General features: G+C 32.5%; 1 protein-coding gene and 1 pseudogene across 7 annotated transcripts; both read right to left on the bottom strand.

The window, feature by feature from the left end:
• Positions 1-13,474: 13,474 nt before the first annotated feature.
• On the bottom strand, positions 13,475-19,343 carry LOC108344469 (berberine bridge enzyme-like 13; annotated as a pseudogene).
• Positions 19,344-22,768: 3,425 nt separating this feature from the next.
• Positions 22,769-27,683, bottom strand: LOC108343869 (vacuolar protein sorting-associated protein 52 A). 7 transcript variants are annotated; one of them, XM_017582285.2, is made up of 11 exons: positions 27,361-27,679; positions 26,787-26,892; positions 26,665-26,699; positions 25,893-26,008; positions 25,747-25,797; positions 25,355-25,575; positions 25,065-25,110; positions 23,783-23,878; positions 23,418-23,501; positions 23,130-23,238; positions 22,769-23,034 (listed from the first exon to the last, which is right to left on the bottom strand). In XM_017582285.2, the coding sequence occupies exons 5-11, from the start codon at positions 25,789-25,791 to the stop codon at positions 23,012-23,014; spliced, it is 624 nt and encodes a 207-aa protein (XP_017437774.1). In that variant the 5' UTR covers positions 25,792-25,797; positions 25,893-26,008; positions 26,665-26,699; positions 26,787-26,892; positions 27,361-27,679; the 3' UTR covers positions 22,769-23,011. The 7 variants fall into 7 exon arrangements, with proteins under 7 accessions (XP_017437774.1, XP_017437776.1, XP_052723469.1 ...); XM_017582287.2 differs by having other exon boundaries at positions 25,893-25,997; XM_052867509.1 differs by lacking the exon at positions 26,665-26,699 and having other exon boundaries at positions 25,051-25,110; positions 25,355-25,450; positions 25,893-25,997; positions 27,361-27,683.
• Between the last annotated feature and the right edge of the window lie 268 nt (positions 27,684-27,951).

Below are 27,951 nucleotides of genomic sequence, written 5' to 3'. Positions count from 1 at the left end.
AAAATTATAATAAGTCTTATTAATATAATTAATAATTATTTAAACAAATATAAAAATAATAACATAATAAAATTATATATTTCATATAATTAAAGTAATAAATAATTTTTTATATAACTATAAAATTATTAAAAAATACAAAAATCATATATAAAAATATATATTATACAAAATCCCTTACCTATATAACGTGCAAAATAAAAAAAATCTAAATATATACTAATAACAATAAAGATCCTTAAAAATACATCAATAAAATATATCAAAAAATATAAATTATATTATTTAAATATCTTTACAATTAATATAAAAAAAGTAAATAACCTAATAAGCTCTAAACGGATGTGAGCATCCGTCGACGGATGTCAACATCCGTTTAAGGGCGAACGGATGTCGACATCCGTTTCCCCTTAAACGGATGTTGACATCCATCGACGGATGCTCACATCCGTTTAAAGCTTATACTATTTATATTTTAGGGTTTTAGGGTTTTATTACGCACCTTCAAGAATCTCTAACGTATCTGAAGCTGAAACTGCAAGCACCACCACACTATACGGGGATGAATTCCTTTCTCCACTTCCAATCTTACTAAACACAAAATCTATCACACTCTTATGTCACAATTCTATAAAGAAGAAAAAGTGGATTGAGAGAAATTCTATAAAGAAGAAGGAAGAAAAAGTGGATTGAGAGAAATTCTATAAAGAAGAAGGAAGAAAAAGTGGATTGAGAGAAATAACCAGAGAAAGCGTAAAATAAAGAAAAAAAAGAAAGAATGATAGGAAGAATAAATACTAGATAGAGAGATTTTAAATAATATTAATCTTAAAAATTTAATAAGGGTAAAATAGGAATTAAAAAATAAAAAAAAGGGTAAAAGAGGAATGGGGTGGTGGAGGGAGCAAAGTGGGGTGGTGGAGGGAGTAACACCCAATATAAATTTATTATTTTGTAGTACAATGGGTTATATTATGAGTAGGTTTTAGGTAATATGCATGAACAATCACAAATAATGTTTTGTTAATTTTTTTGAAGTTCATATGTGTTATAGATTAATATGCATGGCCAATCACAAATTATGAAGTGATAATTTTTTGAAGTTTAAATGTGTATGAAAAGATGTATTGGGTTAGACTTTTGACATTGTTTATTTCTAAAAGAAAAATAAAAATAACCAAATGTGTTTCAAGAACTAAGTATCAAGTATTAATTTATTATGTGGCAAATAATGTTAAAGTTTTTGCACATCTATGTGTATGGGTTAACATGCATAAACAATCATAAATGATGACATGGTAATTTTTTTATGTTTACTTACTAAATTTTTTTCTTTTAAAATACCAAACATAATTCAAAAAATTAAGTACCAAATATAAATTCATTATGTGACAAACAAGTGTGGTTGAAAATTTAAAGTAGCGTGACTGTGAGCAATATGAGGTGTTGGGATGTACTAACAAGTGTATTTGGACTTGGTTATGCAGTTGGGATATTGGTATAAGGGTTAGAAAGTCTAGATTTTAGTTTGGATAGCCTATAGAGTGAATTTGAGTTTTCATAGATCAATTTGGGTTTGAGTGGTCAATTCAAGTTAGAGGTTTGTTTTTAGATGTTTCTCAGTGTCTAAGAGTGTTTAGGAATCATTTAAACTTATGTAGGGGTCACTAAATTCAAAATAAATGAATTTTAGAACTTGGTGCAGCGTTGGGCGCCCTCCAAGGGCCCTTGGGAGTCATTTTACCATCATTTCTAAAATATAATTTTTTGGGATTTTACATTCTCCCTAACAAGAAAAATTTTCGTCCTAAAAAATTTACTCATCAGATAGACAGAAGATATGCTCTCCTCATTCTCACTCACAACCATCTATTTGATAAATATACTACTCCCCAACAACTTTATTGATATAAGAACCTTGACTCTGTGGTAAAATGCTCTAGTGTTCAATAGTGTAGATTGGTATAGTCACTACCCTCAACACCAATTCTCAACCTTTAACTTCAACTCTTACAAATCTTTCTTTTACATAACCAACCATATTGTGTCTGTCACACTACTAACCCCTCATCTATTTTCACTACCTCTTGTGAATCTCTTCTAAAACTTCCGCTAGCATTGACTTTTGAGCAACCCTTAACTGATCTCCATTGACTTTCTATTGATCCCTTTTAAGAAGCACCATATAACTGACTTGATCACTACAACTTATTATTTACTATCAACCATTAATTACTCTTGATCACCTATAAACATACTTATTCTGATGACACTTTCACCTTCTTTGACTGACCTTCACCCTTCAAGAACATAGTTTCCCACTATGCTACCCTATTACCAGGTAGAACTCTCTCATTTGTTGTCGCGGCAAAACCAAATTGAACTCTTCATCTTCAATTCTTTAACTTGTCAACCTGAATCATTTCCCTTTCTCGACCCACTAGCTCGTGAACACGCATAGATTTGTATCCTTTACTACTCGAAATCACTAGCTTGATCAATACCTAACCATCTTATGATACATCTCAAACTAGGATTGTTCCAACTACCCTTTCTCAACCATTTTGAGAAACCCCCTAGTTATAGTGTTTCCACTATACTACTGAAATCTCTTTACAACTCCACCTCAGACCCTAGTCTTCATACTCTTTAATCAACTCTTACTAAATCCTTACTGATAAGTTATTGTTGAAGCTATCAAATTAAAACTAATTTTCCACACAACTTCATTATTGCTAAGTAGTATTTAATAAAGTAGATAATATTAAAGTAATCCTGAGTCATCTCCCAATGAATACGAAATTGCTTTTCAATATTTGACTCTTATAAATGCTATGAAATACTCAAGATTGAAATTGAGAAACTATGCTAATGAAGTTAATGTTTAGAGAATGTTTGAGGAACAAATAGGAAACTTAGAAACAATTATGATGAAATAGGCTAATTCCACTACTTTTCCAAGATAGATTCATCATTGGTTATCCATAGATCATTGTTCAATTGATTATTATTTGAGTTTCAAATTAATTAAAATACATTCTTAATTAACTTGAGGGTGATCATACAATCAACCAAAGTAGATTCTCAATCAAATGCAAGACATTTCTAGATTATTCAAAATGAATTCAACCAAAGTACATTCTCAATTAAATCCTATTGTGTTTAATCATGTTTATTCTTGAATCTCCTAACCAAATAAAAATCTAATTAATCAAAATAAATTCTCAATTAATTATAGTTGAAATTCTTACCACAAATCAAAGTACATTCTCAATTAGTAGCAAAAACTCATTTAATCATATGAAAGTTCCTAAATTCAATCAAAGTAAATTCTCAATCAAACCTAGAAACCCTTGAACTCATATGATTAATATGCATGTAGATTCAAACACCTTATGATGCAGAAATCATTGCTTTTAATATGATTAAGAGATTAAAGACATAGAAGAAGAAGAACTCAAATCAATAATCAAAAGAAACAAATTCATTAATTCAACTTAACCTCAAAATCCATAATGAAATTACAATGGAATAGTCCTAGAAGCTTAGAAATATCAACTGAATTTTCTCCTAAATTCCCTTTACCCTCTTCTTAATTTTCCAAAATTGTAGAGAAGCCCAAAAATTTCCTCTATTTACACTTTAGTCATTTCTCTCTTTTTCAAAATTGCAATTCAAACTTTAATTCAGCTGCATAAACAAACATTAGACTATCCAAAATAATTTATGCAACTAAAAATGACATTTTAAGCCTATTTAATTTCCAAACCTGATAAATCCAATCATCACAAATTCAAATCAATCATTTAAGCACAATTATTCCACTAAAATTTTGAAATTAAATCTAAAACAAGGGCATAAATATGCACTCATCACTTACCAAACTAAAAACTCGAATCTTCTTTCAGCTTCCAACCAGAACTAATGTTTGCTTACCTCAAGATTGACACTACAACTTGAAACCTTATCTCGGTTCATTTCCTTCATCCATTGACCCGCTCCCCATGCTCAACGTCCATTTATACTCTATCACTTCAAATTTGACACTGCAACTTGAAACTATAGGCTCACTTGTCTTCTCTGCCTCATACATATTTCTTCCATACTTAAACTTACTTCTGACTCTTGAAGATCACCAAGCACTCCCAACTATTTCTCATATAACATCACCAATATTGTTTTAAAGAAACTCATCTCTCACAAACCACCAACCCATGATTAAGAAAGTTCTTCATACACACCACTTTTTGATAAGAACATGTCCACCATCATCCATTGTGCTACTCTGATTCCATACTTCCTTGCTCATTTGTTTACTGAAAATGGTATTCTCTTCAAAATTGCTATAATCTTGCTAAAACCCTGAGAACTCTTCTCTTTTTTGAAAATTTTGTCATTTTGTTTCCTCAACATTTTTCCTATTTCCTGAAAAATGTACATTCCAAAAGTCACTCCTAGCTGCCCAGACTTACACTAAACGGTTTCAATTGGTCATCTACTTTTCTTCGGAGATCTACCAAACTTGTAGTTCTTTCGACGATTACACTGAGTCCAAACCACTACTTCTTCAACCAAACTACCACCTACCTCTTGTACTCCACAAAAATTATCCAAAAAGGAATTGTTACCCTTAGCTTTGGTTCAAACACCAACCAAAAACCCTTTATGCCACAAAGACTTGATCTTCTCTTCTTCACATATCCATGTTAACCTCTTTTGATTCTCACCACCCTCTTCACTTTCTAACTTGATCCACGACTGATGTATCACCACTAGCATTCCTTCTTTAAACACAAGGCATCTCATGAAGACCATAATCCACCAGAGAACTATTTGAAAACAACTAAACCTCCCTAGTGATCACACCCCAAAAATGATGTAGAAACAACATCATCTCTTCTTCACATTCGTTTATCATACATTTTGGATTCCCATAACGCTTGCTCCCGTCTTTCGCTCAACTACACTTGATGCACCACCATCTCTTTCCTTCCCTACTAAGAAATTACTTCTCGTAAACCTCCAACCTAAACACTTTGATCACCTCAAATGCCACATAACATAGAAATCTTTAGTAACACAAACTCTTACTCTAAACCTTTGAACCAAAGAGTATCATCAGCCCTCAAACCAACTTTATGACCTGCTCTAAATCCCACAATCTCACTGTCTTTTGTAACTTAGCATTGAACAATAGTTTCTCTCTTGACCAAAATGGGATGTTACAATAGGTAAACATGTATGAACAATAATAAATAATGATGCGATAATTTTTTGAAACTCACTTAACTTTTTTTAAATGTCAAATATGATTATAGTTTTTGACACTTATGTATAGGTTTGATAAACTGTCGTTGAAGCTATCAAATTAATACTACTTTTCAAGGCAACTTCAGTATTGCCAAGTACTATTCAAGAAAGTAGATAGGGTTAAAGTAACCCTAAGTCGTCTCCCAACGAATATGGAATTGCTTTTCAATATTTTAATCTTATGAATGCAATGCAATGATAAAAGGGATGTTTGGAGAATATTTAAAGAAAAGTAAGAAACTTAAAAAGAATTATGAGGAAATAGGCTAATTCCACTACTTTCCCAAGATAGATTCATCATCGGTTATTCATAGATAATTGTTCAATTGATTATTATTTAAGTTTCAAATTAATTAAAGTACATTCTTAATTAATTTGAGGACGATCATGCATTTAACCAAAGTAAATTCTCAATCAAATGCAAAACCTTTCTAGATTATTCACAATAAATTCAACCAAAGTACATTCTCAATCAAATCCTATTGTGTTTAATCATGTCTATTCTTAAATCTTCTAACCAAGTTAAAAGTTAATCAATCAAAGTAAATTCTCAATTGATTATAATTGAAATTATTACTACCAATCAAAGTACATTCTCAATTGATAGTAAAAACCATTTAATTGTATGAAAGTTCCTAAATTAAATAAAAGTAGATTCTCAATTAAACCTAGAAACCCTAAAACTCATACAATCAATATGCATGTAGATTCAAACACATTATGATGCAAAAAATTTTACTTTTAATAAGATACACAAGTAAAAAAAGCGCATTTTAACTCGCACATGACGCTTCGGTTTCAAAAAAACCGAAGCCTATAGACCGAATGACCTCGGTTATAAACGAACCGATACCTAAAAACCGAACAACCTTAGTTTTTTAAGCGACCGAAGCAATAGTTTACCGAACGGTCTCGATGAACGCCTAACCGAGACATTTAGTCCTGTCTAAGAGAACGAACGACCTCGGCTTGAGTGTCTAACCGAAGCATTTAGTCTTGATCCGACTGTACAGACCGAACGACATCTCTGCCACTGTGACTGAAGAGACCGAACGGCCTCTCTGCCACTAATGTACAGACTGAACAGATCGAACGGCCTCGCTTGTTTGAAGAACCGAGACAGTAGTTGACCGAACGGTCTCGGTGAACGCCTAACCGAGGCATTTTGTCCTGTCTAAGAGAACGAACGGCCTTGGCTTGAGTGTCTAACCGAAGCATTTAGTCCTGATCGGACTGTACAGACCGAACGACCTCTCTGCCACTGTGATTGAAGAGACCGAACGGCCTCTGATGGAAACCCATTTAGGGCATTCCATTCAAAGGAGTACCAACTTAAGCTAAGGCTAAGAAAGGGAAGTTGAAGAAGGACTTTTAGAAGTTGTTTCTTGATTTTCTTCTCTAAGTCTTAGTAGATTCTCTTTAATATGTTTATATGTGTTTTGTAGAGTCTAATAAAACTAGGAGATCATGGATCAAGTAGCCAAGAAGCTTGATAAATCAAGAAGCAAGGAAACTTCAAGAATGGAGAAGCAAGCCAAATCTTCACTTGGAGGAATGTTGGAATCTTCACTTAGTTGCATAAAGGCACCATCTAGCTGTCCAGCAAGCTGCTTTGGCACCTCACATGAGTCACATTCCAAACTGCTTTGTTGATGTTGATGAAGAAATCTGGCGCCCAATGGATGAGGGTTTGAGCCAACGGTTGAAACTGCTCCCAACTTGTTCTCCACGTGTTGTTGTTAGCTTGTTGACCACGTAGCTACTCACGTTTCTTCACCCTTGCACAGCTGGCATTGCTTGACAACGTTAGCCAAGTGAAGGCGTGAACCAGGAGCTTGTATTTTCCCTTTAAATAGCTTGCTTAGCCATTGTAAAAGGGACCTTTGATTTGAATGAAGAATTGTTTTCTGATAATGCTGTCCAGAACTTTCTTCTTATTGAAGGTCACCGAGAGAGAGCTTGAGAGTTTCCTCTAGCCTCTCTCCCTAGCTAGGCTTCCATTCCTAGCATCCCTCTACACCATCTACATCATATTTCTGCACCTAAACCACTTCCCTCATTCCATTTTCTCCATCACTGTTGCATCAATTTTCTTCATCGAATCACTGTTTGATTCAACCCTCCTCTGCTTCAACCTTATCTTCATCACCGAATCATCCATTCTCCTTCATTCCAGCCACTGAATATCTCTTGAAGAGTAGGTCCAGAGTTTATGCTTCCTCCAGTCATCATCATCATAATTCATCTTCTTCTGTTGCAACAAAATGATGTTCATCCTCCTTTCCAGTTCAGATTCCAGAGGTTCCTAGAAGGAGTTTCGTTGATTCCATCTTCCACCAGAATCAGCTGGATCCTTCTTCCATCAGCCTCTCTGCCACTAACGTTCAGACTGAACAGACGAAACGGTCTCGCTTGTTTGAAGAACCGAGACAGTAGTTGACCGAACGGCCTCGGTTGGGCGCCTAATCGAGGCATTTAAATTCCTCTGCTGCTACTGTGACTGAAGTGACCGAATGACCTCTCTGCCTACAGACTGAACGGCCTCGTTTGGGCGCTGCTTGTCGATTTCGGCAAGTGCACCGAATCGTTTCAAGTAATATAAAATGGTAAGTCCAAGTATCGTTTTCCCAAGAGACTCGTAATACTAGAGAATTGTGCGATTAACAACTCCTCTAGACTCAATAGAACATAACATCATTTACAAACAAGTGCAAAAAGATAAATTCACACATAATTACAAGGTTGGACTTTGGTATTGAAGACACTTAGATACGGAAAAAGGTCAGAAATGATATGGATCGGCATTGTTAAGTTTGGATTTCACTACTTTCATTCTTGTGCATAAAAAGTTTCATCTCCTCTCCATTAATTACTAATGTCAACCATCGAAATTACTCAATCCCTAACTCCTTAGGTGAAGAGCCTAAATCTTTTATTAACAATCAACTCAATGATCAATTAATAACAAAATTCGCATTAAGAACAAAGATCTTAAGACAACCAGTGTAGTAAGTTCCCTACTAGATATCTTACATCCACTAGGCCCTAGTTTCAGATCTAGACCACAAGATATGTGTCCATACCCATGAATCCATTAAATCAAGTCATGAAATATTCCTATCGCATGCAAGCTTTAAGATTGGAAACAAGAACTAGAAATTAACAGAATAGGCATATATATATTGAAATCCATCATCAATTACACAAGAATCCAGCAATTACATCAATTCCTAACAAGATGGGTTTGGTTCTCCATTTTCATGGAAGAACCTCAAGCTTACAAACATGGTGGATGGAGAAGAAGGAGACCCAAAGAGGAGAAAAGAGATGCTTCCACATGCTCCCAGCGGCCTCCATGAGCTCCAGCAGTGGTGGTGTGCCTCCAAATCGCCGTCCCTTGAGTTCTGGGAGAGTTTCCCCCTCCAAAACTACCTCTGTTCTGCATTTTCGGGCCATTTAACGCGTCTGGAAGTGGTCCAGTCGCTTGAGCGACCGTTTAAACTCGCTCGAGCGACCAAACGGGGCTCGCTGGAGCGCGCAACTCGCTCGAGCGAACAGCGCGACTTGCTCGAGCGAACAGTGCCACTCGCTCGAGCGAGTCAACGGATGAATAGTGCCGGTCAACGCGTGAATAGTGATTTTTTATTTTCTTCTCCAATCCTTATTTATCTGCAAAATAAACACACAAAGGCAATTAAACTACTCTATGAACAATATAACACAATATTTACATCTTTCCATGAGATTTATTACACAAACACATGAAAAAGAGATTAAAATAAGTGTGAATATAAGTCAAATATCACACTTATCAGGCGCCTAACCGAGGCATTTAGTCTTGTCATCCCTGCAAATCCCTCTACTGCCACTGTGACTGAAGAGACCGAACGGCCTCTCTGCCACTAACGTACAGACTGAACGGCCTCGCTTGTTTGAAGAACCGAGACAGTAGTTGACCGAACGGCCTCGGTTGGGCGCCTAACCGAGGCATTTAATCCTGTCATCCCTGCAAATCCCTCTGTTGCCACTGTCATGTACAGACTGAGGAGACCGAATGACCTCGCTTTTTTGCAGAACCGAGGCAGTAGTTGACCGAACTACTTCGGTTGACCGAACGGCCGAGGTAGTAGAGCATTTCTGGCACTACACCTCCACTTTCGCAAACAGTTTTCTTCACGCGATCTTTCTTCTTCCTCTAAGCAAACACTATTCTCCAAAATTGCCCACTGCTCGCGCCTCCCCTTGCGCGTTCGTCGCGCCTCCTTTGTTGTTCTCACCCCGCCTCCGTGGCCGCTGTCGGACCGCCTCCTTCGCTCCTCCCTCGCGAGGACTCTCTCATATCTCGCGGTTGTGACCTTGGTTGCTCCGTTGCCGTAGGTCGTCGCCACTAGCGTTCATTGCTGCCACCTCTGTTGTTGTCTGGTCATTGGTGTCGTCTCTACTGCCTTCGCTGGTGCTTCCATCTCGCTGCCTACATTTCGTGAACGAAGCATCCATCTCCATTTCATTTTAGGCTCCTGCATTGCTCTCTAGGCTGCACCACTACCGCCGTCGCCACTACCAGGTGCACCAATGCCGCTCTCTAGGGTTTTGAGTTGGGGGAATTTCTTTTTGGGGATCCATTTGAGCTGTTTTTGTCTGTGAGGGTTGTTGATGGTTGCGCCAGTTGGAGAAGAAGACCTCGCGTGGTCGCCTGTGGTGGTCCGGTAAAGGTGGCACGGTTGTTGAGTGGTGGTCTGGTAAAGGTGGCGCGACAAAGGTCTCGCGAGAGGCAGAAAAGGAGGATGCAGGTCACAACCGATCGGTCTCGCGAGAGGCAGAAAAGCTGGCGAAACCGATCGTTTAAGAAAATAAAATAAAAAATACCCTACTGCCTCGGTTAATGTCCCAACCGAGGCATTTGAGTCTGAGATACTGCCTCAGTTCAGAAGGAACCGAGGCGAAAACCGATCCCTTTTTTATTCGGTTTAGAACCGAGGCATTAAGCTTATCCCTTTTTACCTCGCCTGTATATGCCTCGGTTGCAGAACCGGTGCCTATAAGCGAGAATAACCGGTGTCATTTCCCTTGATTGCACTAGTGATAGAGAGATGAAAGAAATAGAGAGAGAACAACTTAAATCAATAATCAAAATAAACAATTGCATTAATTGAACGTAACCTCAGAATCCATAATGGAATTACAACAGAATAGCCCTAAATGTTTAGCTCTCCATGAATGGAGTTGAATACAAGATGAAAGAAAAGTGAGAGGAGTATGAGAGAATGAACGAAGTGAAGTCCCCTTTCTGCCTCCCTTGGGTCTCTTTATCAAGGCTTGATTGGGCTTGGACTCTGAATAGTTTGTTGATAAGATATTTTCTGTTGATATATTATATCTTTCAAATATTCATTAGATTAAATCAGTTTTAAAGAATATTTAATAGATATTAACTCAATTATCTTATATCCTATATCTTCCAAATAACTAAAAGATTTAGATAATGATAAAATTATTTGAAAGATATTTTCTGTTGATATTCCTAAATTAAATTCAACAACTGAATTTTATCTTTTAGCCTTTTTGACTTTCCAAAATTGCACAAATACCCTGAAATTTCCTCTATCTGCACTTTAGCCCCTTCAACATTCTCCAAAATTGCAACATAATCTTATTTTGGGTCTTGAATTGCCATTTGGACCAATAAAACTTATAATTTCAGTTGCACAAATAAACATAAGAATTTCCAAGAATAATTTATGCAATTAAAATCACTTTTTAAGTCCCTTTTATTTCCAAACACAATATATCCAATCATAACAAATCCTCTTTAAATCACTCATTCAAGCACATCAATTCATCAAAAATCTGAATTTTAAAGCATAAATGTAGGCATAAATATGCACTCATCAGTTACATATTATAGGTCACAATGTTGTTATTCATACATGTTAACCTAATATATATATATATATATATATATATATATATATATATATATATATATATATATATATATATATATATATATATATATATATATATTTTGCAAAATCATAACTTAGTTTATTAGATAATAAATAAATTTATATTTGGTATTTGGTTATTGAAACATTTGTTTTTATGAATAGAATGATAAAATAAGACTTATACTCATCCTAAATTATTAAACAAAATCTTTTTTAAAAACTTAACTTTAATTATTTTATAAAATATAAAACATCAATATTTATCAAGCGAATTCTAATTTATTATCATAATTTTTAATTTTAAAAGGATGTTTATTATATTTTTAATTATGAAGAAAATCGTATTTGAATTTTTTTTACTGAGGATAAGTTCTAAAATAATTGATTATTTATTAAAAAAACATTTATTACCATAATATTGATTCTATTTGTTTAAATGTTGATATAACTATACTTAAAATCTAAAGTAGCTAAATAAACTACTAATTGTATATAAGAAAGAAAGTATTACTTTATGCAAAATAGGTGCATGTTTGCACACTGTTTGCTGCAGATGAGAAAGAGGGAACTGAACGCCACAGAAGATTCCAGCGCTTGGAGAGAACAGTGGTTGCAACAACTTGTTGGGATGGAAGAAAAGAAAGAATATAACAAATTATTTCGTTTGGGAGACTACTTATCAAATCAGCCATGCTTCAAAGTACCTAAACTGTTAAAAAAACGACAAATGATTGAACCCTTCAATTCATTGGGATTGATTTTCATTAAACCTCGATAACTTTTAAATAAGTACACCTACGAGTATTTGGGTCTATCTACTTCATACATGTTCCTGATCAAAGGAGGCACAAGCTTGAAGATAAGACTATACTAGGAATATTCTTGGGATATAGCACACACTCAAAAGGCTATCGAGTCTACAACCTACAAACAAAAAAACTCATCATCGGTCGAGATGTTGAAGTTGATGAAAATGCTTCTTGGAATTGGGAAAAAGAAAAAGTTGTTAAAAGCAACATTCTACTTCTAGTGCAGCAATCTCAAGAAGAAACTCAAGAAGATACAGAAAATTCAGGTACACTTTCTCCACCTCCACAACAAGATTCTTCACCTGAATCTAGTCCAAGAAGAGTAAGATCTTTGGTAGACAAATACGAAACTTGCAATATGGCCATGATTAAGCCTAATTGTTATGAAGAAGCCTCAAAGCAAGAACTATGGTCAAGGCAATGGAGGAAGAAGATCAAATTGAATATATGTTACCAAGGACAAGATTTGAACTACTACGCACAATGCTTGGAGTTACCGAATTTGCATTAAGGAGGAGTATTAAAGTGTAATGCAAATTCTAGAAGAATGTAGAAGCTCCTTAGATAGAAGAAAAGAAATGTAACACAAGTTCTAGAATATTGTAGAAAAGTCTAAGATAGAAAGAAAAATCAAGAATATTCTACATAGGTAAAAATCTAGAACATTCCACATAAATTGTGACTAGTATGTTCTAGAATAATCTATGGGTCTATAAATACCCATGAACTATACCATTTGCAAGATGTAGACAACATCTACCATTTAATGTAAGAAGCCAACATCTACGACAACAAAGACAACTACAACACTTCTTTCAACTATTACTTCTACATTCTACTATCTCTACATTTTCTCTACAACATCAACTACTCTTTTTACAACCTCAAAATACTAACAGTCTCTATCGCGACTATATAAGAAAGAGTCCACCGAACGAAGGAAGAGAGTAGACCCCTTTGTCTATGTCAAAGTCAAAATCTCTGATGTAGAAATCCAATGAGGAAACTGAACGCCATATAAGCTTCCAACGCTTGCACTAGTGCAAACAAGGTTTTTTATAGAGTAGGTATAGAGCAAGGGGTATAGAAAGTTTTTTATTTTTCACACCGGTTTTTGAACCGGTGTAAAAAGTTTAACTTTTCACACCGGTTCTATCTACAATAGGTATAAAAGTTGGTATTCATACCTACCATTCTAGGAGCAGGTGTAAAAAAGCATCAGGAAAAAAACCCACTTTTATACTTGCCGTTATTATAATATGTACGAAAACAGAGACTTTTTATAGCTGTTGTGCTTTAACAGGTATAAAAATGACGTTTTGTTTTTCAATATTTGATTTACATGTGCTACTATCCATATTCAAACCGGTATAAAATTCAATTCTATAATACAGTCTAAATAATTAATAACTTGAAACGGTTATACATAGAAATGGAAAATTACATTGTTTGTAATCCATCTTAAAAAATTAACAATTACATTGTCTATAATTAAAATAAGCTAAGTAAAACAGCATACAAAAATACCAGGATCATTCTGTAATTAAATTGGTGTAAAACTTTAACCTAATATCATATACGCAGATATTTGTAGGCTAATTATTATCAGATTCTAGATGTGATTTAAGGTACTGAATTCTGCATACTCTAAAATAACACCATCTCAACCAGAGCTTCCACTCAAGAGGTAGTTTACAATGTTGAAGGAGTTCACACTTGAGAGATTGTTGAAGTTCAAGTATGTCGGAGCCCTCTGTTGTGAAAAAATAAGTAAGTTGAGCAACATATAAATGAAAATGACCTACAAATCCATTGCCTAATATATGTTAAAGCATTAAAGCAATCATATTAGTTAGTCTTTCTTACATATATGTTGCTCAACTTACCCATTTCTACACAATGTAGGGCTTCAACTCAAACTTCAATTCCAATGGGTAGCAATGGTAGCAATAACAATGAAGGTGGCAACATAGTGATGGTTGCTGTAATGATAACGGTAATGATGATAGTTTATGAGTATATTATAAACACAACAATTCCCTGTTTTTTGAAAATAAATGCAAAATAGATTCCTAATCAAGATAAAAACCATTCCAGCTGCTTTTTTTTGCTGAACACATTTTTGTTTTGAAAATTGCATTTTAAAACTAGAAACTCAACCACCCAAGACCGTCTCCTAACTTAAAGTATCTAGTCAGTAGAAAGAAAACTATAAGAAACTATAAAACATTTGAAATGATACAATATAGGAAATTATTTTCTATATTCAAACTACCTTGATAGTTTCACTCCATCATCAATGTTGCACATAACTAGTTACAAAATAACAACCAAATGGTATATAGTCCAACATAAATAAAAATATGAGATATCAGAGTTCGAAATAATTAACAGATTTTGGGCTAAGAAAAAGGGAGTATTTTGCACATGCTAAAAATGTTGAACATTAATAATTTTAGTTGTACATACTTGCATGTAACTCTCGGGGTAATACCAAAAGCTATCATTAAACACAATACAGCTTTGAATGTTGGGATTCCTGAAACGCACATAAGAAAAATAAAAATCAAGTTACTTATCCAAAACAACTATATCTAAACCAACAATTTTTATTACAACATACAGGACAAGCAAATGGAACCCACTTTGATATTTGAACCAAACAACCTTTACTTCATTACACCATATTTATTAGACAAGTACGCAAAAATGAATAGATATGATTGTGATTGGCTAGCTTCTTGTGTCAGTTTCAATTTATGTGCTTGTGTTATTAATAAAGAAAGTCCATTTTAATTTCAATTTGTTTCTTGTTTCTAAAATTTTGCATCATCTTCTCATTTTAATAAACTAAATTATGACCCTACAAGTGTCATCATCTCATTTTAACAAATTAAAACTATAAACTAAATATTATAAATATTATTTTTAATATTCTAGGACCATGCTATAAAATCTTTGAACCATTTTATTTTTCATGTATGTAAATATGTTTAGGAGAGAGAAAAAAAATAAGTTATTTGTGAGTTAAAATTAAGTTATACCTATAAATTATTGACTACAAACTTATTTTACTTTATTTTTAAATTTGAGTAAATTTGGAAATCAATTTTTAAGTGACTGTCTTTTGACTTGGTCTTCTATCCGAAAACCTGGATTGATGGATCCTCACTGTTGCTCATAAACCTTCATTATCCGAAAGTGATGGTTTATTTTTCAAATTCATTAAAATTTTAACGTAAAACCCTATCATATGATTAAAATTTTAACATAAAATTTTAACATAAAATTTTAACACAATTATATATTATCTTGTTCAAATTAAAAAACTACAAGATATTATGATAATAATGACAATAAATAAATATATGAATATAAAACTACAAACCTTTCAGTTATTATGAAACTTGCTTTAGTAACACAAAATATCAGATATTATATTTTTCCTTCAGTGACTTCAGTTATATAGGTTGGATGCATTTGCATTTTCATTGTCCTGTTTCTCATGATTAAGACAGGATGTTTAAAAAGGCAATATGGAAAATAAAGAAATTTACCATTTTTAGTTTCCTAAGTTCTCTCCAGGCCATGAGACCCCTCCATCGGCATTGGGTGACAATTGAACCATTATTAGAAAGCAAAAGGATTACTATCTGAATAAACAACTACGTATCAGTAAAGCCAGCCAACAATCATGAAAGGAAACAAGTCCATTCATTTGGTCCTATTTTTATGCATATGAGACAGTTTGGTGTTAAAAGGTCACACATGTATGACCAAACCACAGCATGTTCATGCATCTTTTGTATTATACTTTTTATATATAATAGTTGTATTGTCTTAAAATCATCCCATGCTAATCTTGGATTTTCTCATTTTCCAAACTTGCAACTTATTTATGTTCCAGAAAACCAAGATCTTATAGAGTAGTATAATGAAACCAAAGCAAGTATGATAACAAAAAGAAATGTGAATTTAACCTGTGAACGACATTTCCTTGTAGCCATGTGAAGAGCTGTATTGCCCTTTTTATCTCGCTCATTCAATATAGAAGGATCAGCAAGTAATATCTCCTCCACCACTGAAGTACATTGTCCTTTGACAGCCATATGAAGTGGATTCACTTCCTCCAATGTAGCTGCAAGAAAAAAACAATAAATAATTAAAAAGTGTATTTAGAGAAGCCTTACTTCTGTTTTGTGTCCAAAGTGATGGATTTAAGTGTCATTTGGTGGTCATACATAGCTCCAGTACGAGTATAGGTCTAAGGTTTAAGCTTATGCAGTACGATATTCTTAGCCGGTCAGTGAATTAACCTTGCAGTGCTTACTGTCTTATTTAATTTATTTAGTGTGGTGTTGATAATTTCATTTTATATTCATTATTTTGATTTATTTATTTTATTTTGTGAGGTGTTGACTTATTATTTTTTATTTAATTAATTTATTTGAGATGTTTATAACTTCATATTTATTATTTTGCTTATGTAATTTATTTAATAAATGTTCATAGTTTAAATTATTTAGTAGAGTGTTCATAACCTCATTATGCTAATGGCTTCTACCCTCTCTTAGCATTCGAGCCACAATACAGTGGCATACCCCTTTGATATATCTAGCTTATTATGCTAATGGCTTCTACCCTCTCTGAGTAGTTGGCAAAAGAGGGATACTCTGTTCATGCCGAAAGAAATTAGATGGATCAACTTTAGTTTTCACCTTCACTAACCTGTTGAAGTTACCCTTGAAATACCTATAACCCCATGACCAAGCCTTGACAAAACTTGTGTTATTCTTCTGGTTCATCCCTATATCCAAGTCTCTGTAATTCACATATGTTTCTCTTGGAGACTTGGAAACATAGGGAGTTGTGTGGATGTAAAATTTCCTCATCCAGTTCATGTGCTTTGCCATACTCTATTCTCCATCAAGCCATCCTGTTACATAATGAATTTTGTAGAGAACTCCCTTTCTGTGAGGGAAAGGGGTGGCAGATTCTGCAATCTTGCTCATCATGCCTCCATAGGGGTTCCAAATCATTAGGGGGGCCATCTTCCTGCAGAAAAACTTTCCAAAGGGTTTTCATCAGGGACTTCTCTGGGATCACTTCCCTTACAAAGTCTGATTTGGCTTTGAAGTAAGCCTTTGATGTGGGCTTCCCTTGGAGCAAAACTTCTGGGGCTGTTCCATATGGGTAGCCAGCAATGTAGAGCACAGATTTGATCCAGCTAGTCTCCACACAATCTTTTCTTGTCAAACCCAACTCAGGAAAACCATGTTTCATCACTTGGAGAAGCCTATCAGAACCACCAAGAAAGAGAGCATTGTAAGATGTGGTTACTGTTCTCTGGCCTGGAACACTGCCATTCCCTAGCTGAATGAGCACTCTGATGAAAATATCTTCATCAATCTTTGTAGCCTTTTTCTGCCATCTATGAAGAACCTTGTTCCCTCCTTGTTCAAGGGTCTTGGTCACTGTGAAAACAGTCACAGTTTGTGGCACAGGAAACAGCTTGATCTTCCACCACAGAATAACTTCAAAGCTTCCTTCTCCACCTCCTCTTATCGCCCAAAATAGGTCCTCCCCCATGGCTGCTCTATCAAGAACCCTCCCATTAGCATCAACAATTTTAGCATCTAGAACATTATCAACACCAAGACCATACTTTCTCATCATGGAACCATATGCACCTCCTGCGATGTGCCGTCCAATTCCCAAGGTTGTGCAAAGCCCTGCAGGGAAGCCATGGACTGAACTTTTCTCTGAAATTCTGTAATATACTTCACCAATAGTGGCCCCAGCTTGGATTCTAAATATATTTAGAATTCTGAAATTCTAAATATATTTAGAATTCTGAAATTCTAAATATACTGTCAACATAAATGACTTCCCAAACTTACACCCACCAGATCTTAAATAATACTGCCACAACATCAGGAAAAGAAAATTTTGTTATGAACCTGTAATGTAATAAAATAGTATGACATTTTAAAAACACGACACGATAAAGAGATTAAACATACATATACAAGCATGTTTCATCCAAAAACTATTATAGGGATCAACATTTTTCAACATAGCAGGCTAGGCTAACATGATTCACAATGCCAAAAAAAAGTAAAACAGAAAACTTCGTAATGACCAAACATACAGTAGTATAGCATCAGAAAGTGTCCTGTAGTTGATAATATTGCCCTTTTGGCAAACCTATTTCAGTCACATTCCTATTTGGTTGTATTTATTTACAGAGAACTATGCACACGAGCAGTCAAATAGAAAAAAACTCAACAGAAAGTAAAGTAATATAAACCTGCGTCGTTGTGACACCAAATAAAGCACTGATCTCACGCAACTCTGTTTTGCTAATAGAATCTTTTATCGAAAAAATTGATTGCATGTAATTTACAGCCTTGGATTCAATTAATCCCTAGGTCTTTCACTTTTTCCATTAACCAAAAATAAACAATGAGATTATAAACAAAGCTAAACAAACCAAAACCAAAGAGAGAGGTGAAAATGTTTGAGAACGCACCATTTCTTGAGAGAGAGGATTGCGTGACGTCGGTGAGTTTGCAACGCGTAGCTACACGCATAGTTAAGGTGATTGAATGCAATGTTTCTCTCTGATTTCCAGTTCGGAACAAAATTGGTTAGGGTTTGGCTCGGAGTTAACTTTCTGAGCCAGACAAGGCAAAAGTTTCACCCAACACAGTCGAGAACTTCAACCATAACGAACAACTTCAAACGCCGAACAATAACTTCACCCAACCACCTCCACAACTTCGATAATAGCAACAACTTAACGAGAAGAATGGAAGGAGAATGAAGGAGGGAGAACCGGAAGGAGGCCGAACTAGAAAACCAAAGTTGCACAGAGGAGAAGAGATTGTACTAATATGTAAAGTAATTCACACCGCTTATAATATTTACCTGGGTTAATCAATAATTTACACCTATTTTAGGTGAATAGGTATAAAAGAAAAGATTTTCCATTTTAGGTGAATAGGTATAAAAGAAAAGATTTTCTACGCTTATTTTAAAGTTAACCGGTATAAAACTATTTATATTTTATACATTGCATTACATTTTATACCTATTTTCATTATAACAAGTGTAAAAGAATTTTTTATATTTACAAAATTACCATCGTATCATTTTTTATAGCTGATAGATTTGAATCGATGTAAATAATAGCTATAAAAGGTATATTTTCCACTAGTGTTGGAGAGAACACTGCTTGCCACGGCTTGTTCAGTTGGAAGATTAAATCAGCCATGCTTAAGAATATCCAAACTGCGCTTAGCTGCTTCAACTACTTATAGGAGTAACTCACCCCATATATTAAATCCTTCGAGAACCTAAAATAAGCTAGGGTTGAATTTTCCATATTCCGCTTAGAAAACTGATGTCATTAAATCCTTATTACTAATAACTAGTCTCAATACTTTTATTGTGATTTTTTAATATTACTTATTAAATTAAACACAAATAGAATAATATTTTAGAAGTCTGAGAAGAAAAAATTAATGGTTTTTTTAAAAACCGTAAATACTGAATCAATTTAATATGTTATTAGTTTTATTTTTTATTGGAGTTATTTTAATACTACTAATTATATATAATTTTCTAATAGTTAGTGTGGTATAATTGTATTAAAATTGACAATAAAAATAAAATATGTTTTATATTTTTTTAGTAAAATTAATTCGTAATACTATTTCGATATTAAATGCATAAAATTAAGGGTGTGGTTTGTAATTTTTTTTAATTTTTAAAAAATTAGTTACTTTGAATATTAAATACTGTATTGTATTATAATAAATTCGTTTTATTTAATGATTGAAATACAAAATTTATTTATGTGAGTGCATCAAATTTAGTATTAGTACTTCTAAAGAGTGAAATAAGAAATCAGAAATTTGTTTACATGATTGAAATATTGTATTGTCACTACACTACAATATAATTTATATCTTTCTAGTTATATAGATGTTTCTTGCAATTATACAAGATTATAATAAAAAGTTCATATTGCTCGGATTAATTAGATGTAGATTCAGAGAAGATCAAATCAATATAATAATTTTGTCTATTTTTTTTTTATATTTTTCTTGTATTTTGTTTTTGTGTTAAAATTTATTCACCAGTTCCAAATAATCAATCTCCTTAGCTTTGAATAAAAAAGCCTTTTTCCAAAACAAATTGAAGTATATTTTTCTCAATCAATTCACCCTATTTATTGTATTCGAGTCATTCTTTCTGTTACATGAATAAATTTGAAAGTAAAAGTATAACATAAAATAATATCAATAATTTAAATAAAATATTTATTTTCATTTAATGAAAAAGTTTTAAATAACAACCTTTTATTCTCCCTTCACAAACTTACCAATCTTCACAAACTTCGTATTTTTAGTTTGTTCGGACTTTTATTTTCTGATTTTTCATCTTCTTCATTTCTAGGGTTAAATTTAAAAACTTCAAATTAAATTTAAAATTTTAAAAGAATGTTAAATTATATCCAATAATACAAAACGTTGGAAGTGGAAGGAATAACCTATGGCTGTTTTTCCCATAAAACTGATGTGATTAAATCCTTATTACTAATAACTAATCTGAATACTTTTATTTTATTTTTTTAATAGTTATTTATTAAATAATTAAAAACTGATCGAGTGATGTTTTAGAAGTCGAGAAAATAGAAGAGTGATTTTTTTTAAGAATTGTAAAAACCGTACAAATATTAAATGAATTTAATATGTTATTATCTTTCTTTATTTTTCATTGGGGTTATTTTGATATTACTAATTATATATTATTTTCTAATAGTTCACTACAAAAATCTACAATTTTAATAGGGTTTATTTTTTACGTTACCAGGGGTTTTAACCCCCGAAAAATACGTTTCCCGCGGTTATAAAAACCACTGGGAAAACCAGCGTCACAAAATTACCGGCGGTTTTTAACGAGGGTTTTGTGAAAACGGCCGGTATTAGCGGGGTTTTCTTAAAACCGTCGGAACTAGGGGTGGGCAAACTGCACTATTTGCACTGCATTATAAATCTATTACAATTAACTATAAAATAGTTTTAAAAAACTGAACTGCACTAGAAAATAGTTCACAAAAACTGAACTAAACTACTTTTTAGTTCAGTTAACTACAAAACAATTCAGTTAACTATAATGCACCTTTTTCTAATAAATAAATGTAGTTTTGCACCAGTACAACTGTCAATGGCTAATCATCGATAGAGTTAAAAGAATTAGTTCAATTTGATTTTTTTTTAATAATTACAAACAAATAAATTAATATTCAATAACATCACAGCATTTAAAAAAATTAAATTATAAATCTATATAATTAGAATTAGTAAATAATTATAATAAAAAATTTAAAAAAATTAATGAAATATTATTGGTACTATTTTATCATATTATTAAAATTAAATTAATAACTATAATTATTTATCATTACTATTTATTATTAATTTTAAAATATAAAATGTCTAAAATTTGATTCTCATATTAAATATAGTTTAATTTAATAATATAAATTTGTTTATATATTATTTTATATAGATTAAAAACTTAATCTCTAAAAAATATTTCTGTTTATCTCTGTTTTGCGTTATTCGAAATATTTTTATTTTGACAATTATCTAGTTTAATATAAAAACTCTCATCTTTCTTCTCTTCTCACCTTTTTCTGAATTCTCATATATATATATATATATATATAATATTATATTTTATAATTATTTACATAAGTACTTTTATCTTTTTATTTTTACAATTATAGTTAATTTTATTAAGTTATAAAAATAATTACCAGTTTTTGAAATATAATTACAATATAATAAAATTTAGTTTTTTTTAAAATAGATAATTATTTTAGTATAAATTTAATAATATCATTTTATTTTAATAATTATTATAATAATAGTTAACTTTTTAAGAACAACTAATTAATACAAAAATTAATACAAAAATTATTTATCATTACTATAATTATTTATCATTACAATTTAATTATGTTGTGGATTGTCTAAACTTAAGAACAACTAATTAATACAAAAATTAACTAAATAAAAAATCCCCAATTAAGGTAAGATGCTAAAATTAAATCAGAAATAAAAACTTATAAGTTTAATATGAGAAAATTAAATCTAAAATTGTAATAATAGAACGTCAACATGACCATCAACAAAAAATATTTATAACCATAGTGAATCGATGATTGAAAGAAAAAAATGATAGAAAAAGACTTTACCACAAAGCATGGTAGAAGATAAACATAAAAGAGATAGTTTATGCAGTTAACTGCACTGTAACTATAAAGGTTCAGTTTTTTAAAACTGAACCACAACATGGTATAATTTAGTTATTAGTAAAAATAGTTTAGTTTTTATAATTTAATATAGTATAGATAATCTATAGTTTAGTGCAGTTAAGTTAATTATGCCCAGCCCTAGTCGGAACTAACCGGGGTTAGAGGAAACTGCCGGTATTTGCAAAGGTTTTGTTGAAACCACCGGTAGTTTTAGAGGTTTTCAAAACTGCGAAAATTAACCTGGGTTTCAAAACCGCCAGGAATGCAATGTAGATTTTCTTTTGTATTATTTATAATTTATTTGATTATATGATAAAAACTCTTTAATATATCAATTACACAATCAAATAATTTTAAATTAGAATTGAATATTATAAAATAAATAGTAAACATGTTTTAATACAACAAATTGTTCAAATAATACATTACATTTATACTTAATTACACCTTCTAATAAACTAATAAAGTCCTTTTAAAACCTATGATACAATAGTAACCTCACATAATTACTGAAAAATTTCCATTAAAATGTTCTAAAGTCTAAAAATCCAATAGAGTTGTTGGGTGAGCCCTTCTATTGCGTTTGACATTATCTCTTTTTATCCTTTGATGACTCACTCGTATCCTTGTAGGTAACCTTAAAACAATATAAACAAATATTAAGCATCAAAATTTAGTACCCTAAAACATTGCACATAATTAAGAAAACAAATGCCTATTGAAAAATCAAACCTTGCACTGAAACCTCCAACTTCTCGTTATTTGTTTCAGCATCCAAAGCTTCACCCGAAGGATCATCCCCCTCCTCATCCAATTTACACAAAATGACTAACCCAAATAACTGAGACAATAAAGATTGTGGTCCAAGGAACAATAATTAAATAAAACCAGTAAAGTGGTAATTGAGACTAGCTAGCCTGTAATTGCTTTACATTTTTGCAAAAAGAAAGGCCAAAAGGGTGTTATGATACATTAGTGAACAACTATGGAATTTATTTTGTTTAAATTAAACATTCATACCTTGCGATTCTTAAGTATCAAACTCATATCCATATATTTCTCCTGGAGTATCCTTATGTCTGAACTAATGGAATCAATTTCAGCCTGATAAAAATTTAAAAATAATTTCATGATCTAATATACAATAAATACAAGAAAAAATGTACTTCAAATGTTTTAGTAAGTCCTTCAGATTATTGAATGTAATGTTGTGGTTTAACATAGTTCCTGTTACATGACTATTACAGATGAATAACAAGTAAACAAGTACTAAAGCATCAAGTGAATCTAATCATTCTCATGAGGAGAAGTCTTCATAAAAAGGAGGGGAAATTCATGTGTCAAATTCAAGCTTCAAGTTAAAACTTACTTGGCCAAAAACATACCTGAAATCCACTTAGAAGAGTTTCCATCCGTGACCTATCACAATCACGAAATTGATCATGAAGAGAGACTAAATTATCACTTTCTTTAATATAATCCTGTAATAAAATGAGCGATATTAAAACTAATCATCGGAACAAAAAAAAAGAGTAAAAGCATTAGCTGTGTAAAACAACCACACTTTTATCAAATATTCACACTAACCACAAGGAATATAAAATGGAGCAGCAATTAAAATTTTCATCGCTGCTCTAGTCCTTCCAATGATATATCATCACTGCAAAGTCAAGTTAACCGAAACACATGAATCAACTAGTAATCCAACTTTGATTCCAAAGTTTCAGGCTTCAAAGTGTACGAATTGATGAAAATTACAAAATGCCACCAATTAACATTGCAGATTATGCGTTTCATGCAATGTTTCAACAATGGAGATCACAGTCACAAGCCATGTATCAACACTAATTGCAGACAAAATCAAACAAACGGTTATCATTAATTATACCTGCAATAGTGATTTTGGAACCCATATTAAGTTGTTCCGAAAATTCATTTCTTATCTAAATTCTTATAGTCTAAAGATAAAGAGTAATGTTTCTTTTGATTTATACATATAAATATGTTAGTTTTTATTGATAAATAATACATTAACAGATTTTTTTTTAAAACATTTTAACATAATATATATTTTTTTCATTAGATTTAGAATACGTATATAAAGTATATAAAGTGACAAGTGAATTAATAAAGAAATAGCATGTATCCTGTGTAAAAATATTATTAAAAAATGTGGTACAATATCTTTTTTCTTTTTTTATTATTGATATTTTAATGGAATACCTCCGATGTCAATTTATTTGGTATTAAGGGATAATATTGGAGCATCTTTGCTACGTTTCAGCTTCGAAGGAAGCCAAGGGCCAAATACTGTAGGATGCTCTAATTGATTGATTCATCAACTTCAAATAACATGCTGTAATTATCTTACATTACTTTACTTTCATTCTACAAACTTTACTTTCATTCTACAACCTTATACATTTACATTTTATTAAAAAAATAATATTTTTTTAAAGAGTAGTTATATAATAGATGTATTTAATAAATAATGGTTTCAAAATATTATTTCTTTTATATTATTTATAGTTTCTACAAGATGCTGTGGACTAATCTGGCTTAATCTTTTCTTATTTGTGTCTTTTTTTTGTCTGTATATTGCAAATAAGATGATTAATCTATATCTCTACAAGTAAATAACTACATGTCTAACCAAGGCGGGGACACCTGTGAAGCCAGCAAATTTCCAGAACGATGACACTTCAATTGCAACCTGAACATAACAAGGAAAAAAAGAGGTTAAGCTTCTATTACAGAAAATAGTACAAGCTAGAAACAAAGCAAAAAGTGTCATGCAAAAATAATGTTGCATGTCACTGGGAAAAAATATGTACTAGCTTAGTTTCCTTTCATAAGAAGCCACAAATGATTATTGCCAAAGCTAAAAATAAAAAAAACATAAGGTGTACAAGATGCTAGTGAAAGCAACATGAAATAGAAAGGAACCAGTGGCATACCTCTCTGGCTCCATGAAACAAGATTGCTTCCTTGTTGCTGCATGACCAGTGGGATTGTTTGGAGAATTGAAGAAAATAAGTTCTGTGCTTGAAATGCTTAGCAGATCAGTAAAGAAATTAGTTTGAGGTCCACATGTCATGTATTCTATGTTTTTATACTTCCCAACATTATCTACAAACTTGCCAACCTGACCAATTATGACACTCGAATCTATGTAGGCCTGTCTTAACAGAACATGTAAACAAGTTTCACATTATAAGACAAGAATAAGTAAGAAGATTTTATAGAGTTCCAATGTAACCAAACAATGAGAACAAGCTTATATAATGTTTACTGTTGTAAAAGTTATTCCAGAGAACTTATACAAAGTGAAGAAGATGAATGACTATACCGAAAAGGATGGATCCTGCACGACAATCTTCAGATTGGGACCCATAAGTAACTAGACACATTGAGAGAAATCAAATTTAGCACTTTGTAGTAATTAATGTGAGAATTAGCATAGGAATGTAATATACAATGAGGATCAGACATGACCTGAAAACGAGCAATATCACACTATGCACCATCTGAAACAAAAACCTCAGAAGGTTTAATCCCCATATCTTTGTAAAAGGCAACAAAAATTGCCTTCCTCAGGGCCTGTAATGTCACTTTCGCAGGATATATATAAGTTTTATGATATATACTTCAAATACAAAAACACTTCCAAATAGGATGACAAATAACTCCACCATACATTTATTGTCTAAATCTGTTATAGTTTTGAAGGAAAATTTGATTAAATATGAATTTAGGTAATTTCAATAAAAAGTCTCTGCCACTATAATAGTTCCTCCACTTTTATGTTGTTAGTTTAAGAAACTAAATCTCCATATAACAGTTTAAGAAAAATTGCATAAGAATGAAATAATTAGAGACACATACATTTGACTTAATCATAACCAGAACAGAACATCGCAACAAAAACAAATTCCAGGCTATAATGTCATGGGATGCAAACAAATACATGATTAAATCAGCCTCACTCATACCAACACAACAACAGTCTTGATTAAAACTATAAGACCATGAATACATCAGTTATAGCATCCAATCAGACTCAGCAAAGCTCACGGCAACGACATCATTGTAGTAATCTCACAAGACAACAACATTAACACTGGTCAAACCATATTTCTTAAATTCTATATTAAAACTCCAGTTGTTCGTTAAAGCAAAAAATGGAACAAATTTTTACTTAAAAATGAAAATGAATACTCTTAAAAGCTCCAAATTAATATTAAAACGCTCTAGGTTAAAGTGGAACCATTAAACTCCAGCTTTAGTATTTGCACGCAATTCCTGCAAGAAAGAATTAGCCCGGCCAATTGCAACCATAAGTAGAAATCAAATCAATGAATTAACAGATATACTATTGCGTGATAGTACATTGCTGAGCAATTGGGAAGTCAGGTCGTTGAACACCTTGATCTGGAGCACCATTTATCAGCTCAATCTACATCAGACCCCTCGAACTTGGACATGCTTGCTGCCACTGAGAGAAGATCATTCGGTTAAGAGCTATACACTGCTAGGTTTGTTATGATAATATATATACGAATCAAGAGATGAAGCAATAAGATTACAAATTTATTATATAGAAAAGAGATTGTGAAGCAGTGAATTCATTCCAAACAGTCACTACAAAAATATATCGAACATTTCCACGGAAGGGCGAAACTTATGAAACCTAATTTCACGGGACCCGACGGTTTCTATCTATCTTAGAAAAAGATAATGATATTGAAAAAGATAAAAAACGTCTTGTGAAGCGGATGAAGGTTTGAAACGCTTATTGAGAGGAGCATGCTCTTCTTGCAGCGGTTCCTCCACCTCCAACTTCAACGACACCATTTCAAGGTAAGTCATGAAACTCGTTGGTAGAACCATGAAAAACTTTGAGTGAAGCAACAAATGGTGAGTCGCAAAAACCCTTAAAAAAGAAAAAGAAAACCCTTCCAACCTCTTTTCTTCAAGACGGAACTGTGTTTTCACAGTTTGGGTGGCGCAATGCTGCTCGTGGTGGCGCAATGCGATTTTTGGGTTTTTGCAATGATTTGTGATTTGTGGTCGATTTGTTCGTAGACTGTGGTGGTGATTTAGGATATTCCCTGTAGGTTGCCGGGGGCGTTACACACAACACTGCCATCACTGACTAGAAAAAAGAAATGCATTTATCTATAGTTAAACTTTGTAGCTGATAAACAAAACTTCGTAAGTACACAGAAATTACTCACGAATTATCAACAACACAAAATTTGTAAGTAATTAGTGCGTAGATAAATCAAATACAGATTATTGATTCGTGAGAAATAGATTTTAGTGAGTAATTTATACGAATATCCGTCTGTAGTTAAATTTTTCACTACTACTTATTTATAGATAATGGATGCACTTCAAACAACTCTAAAGAGAACAGTAACAAAGATGATAAAGAAGAAATGTGAAAATAGGATTCAGGAGCTTTGAACTTGATGAAAGAAAGAAGTTTTTTATTCAAATTAATTTATTTTGAAATAGTACACCAACATCTATATATAACTCTAACCCCTAA

The sequence above is a fragment of the Vigna angularis genome, chromosome 8 (assembly GCF_016808095.1).
Source record: "Vigna angularis cultivar LongXiaoDou No.4 chromosome 8, ASM1680809v1, whole genome shotgun sequence".
In the NCBI taxonomy this organism is placed as follows: domain Eukaryota; kingdom Viridiplantae; phylum Streptophyta; class Magnoliopsida; order Fabales; family Fabaceae; genus Vigna; species Vigna angularis.
The sequence above is the reverse complement of the archived record's forward strand: the minus strand, read 5'-3'. Positions and strand labels throughout refer to the sequence as shown.

Coding starts and splice junctions, on each gene's coding strand:
- LOC108343869 (XM_017582285.2), bottom strand. CDS start 25,791: ATGGGTCCCAATCTGAAGATTGTCGTGCAGGATCCATCCTTTTCG. Junction 25,111..25,354: donor TGTTTCATGGAGCCAGAGAG/GTATGCCACTGG, acceptor TGTTATGTTCAG/GTTGCAATTGAAGTGTCATC. Junction 23,035..23,129: donor GTTGGAGGTTTCAGTGCAAG/GTTTGATTTTTC, acceptor TATTGTTTTAAG/GTTACCTACAAGGATACGAG.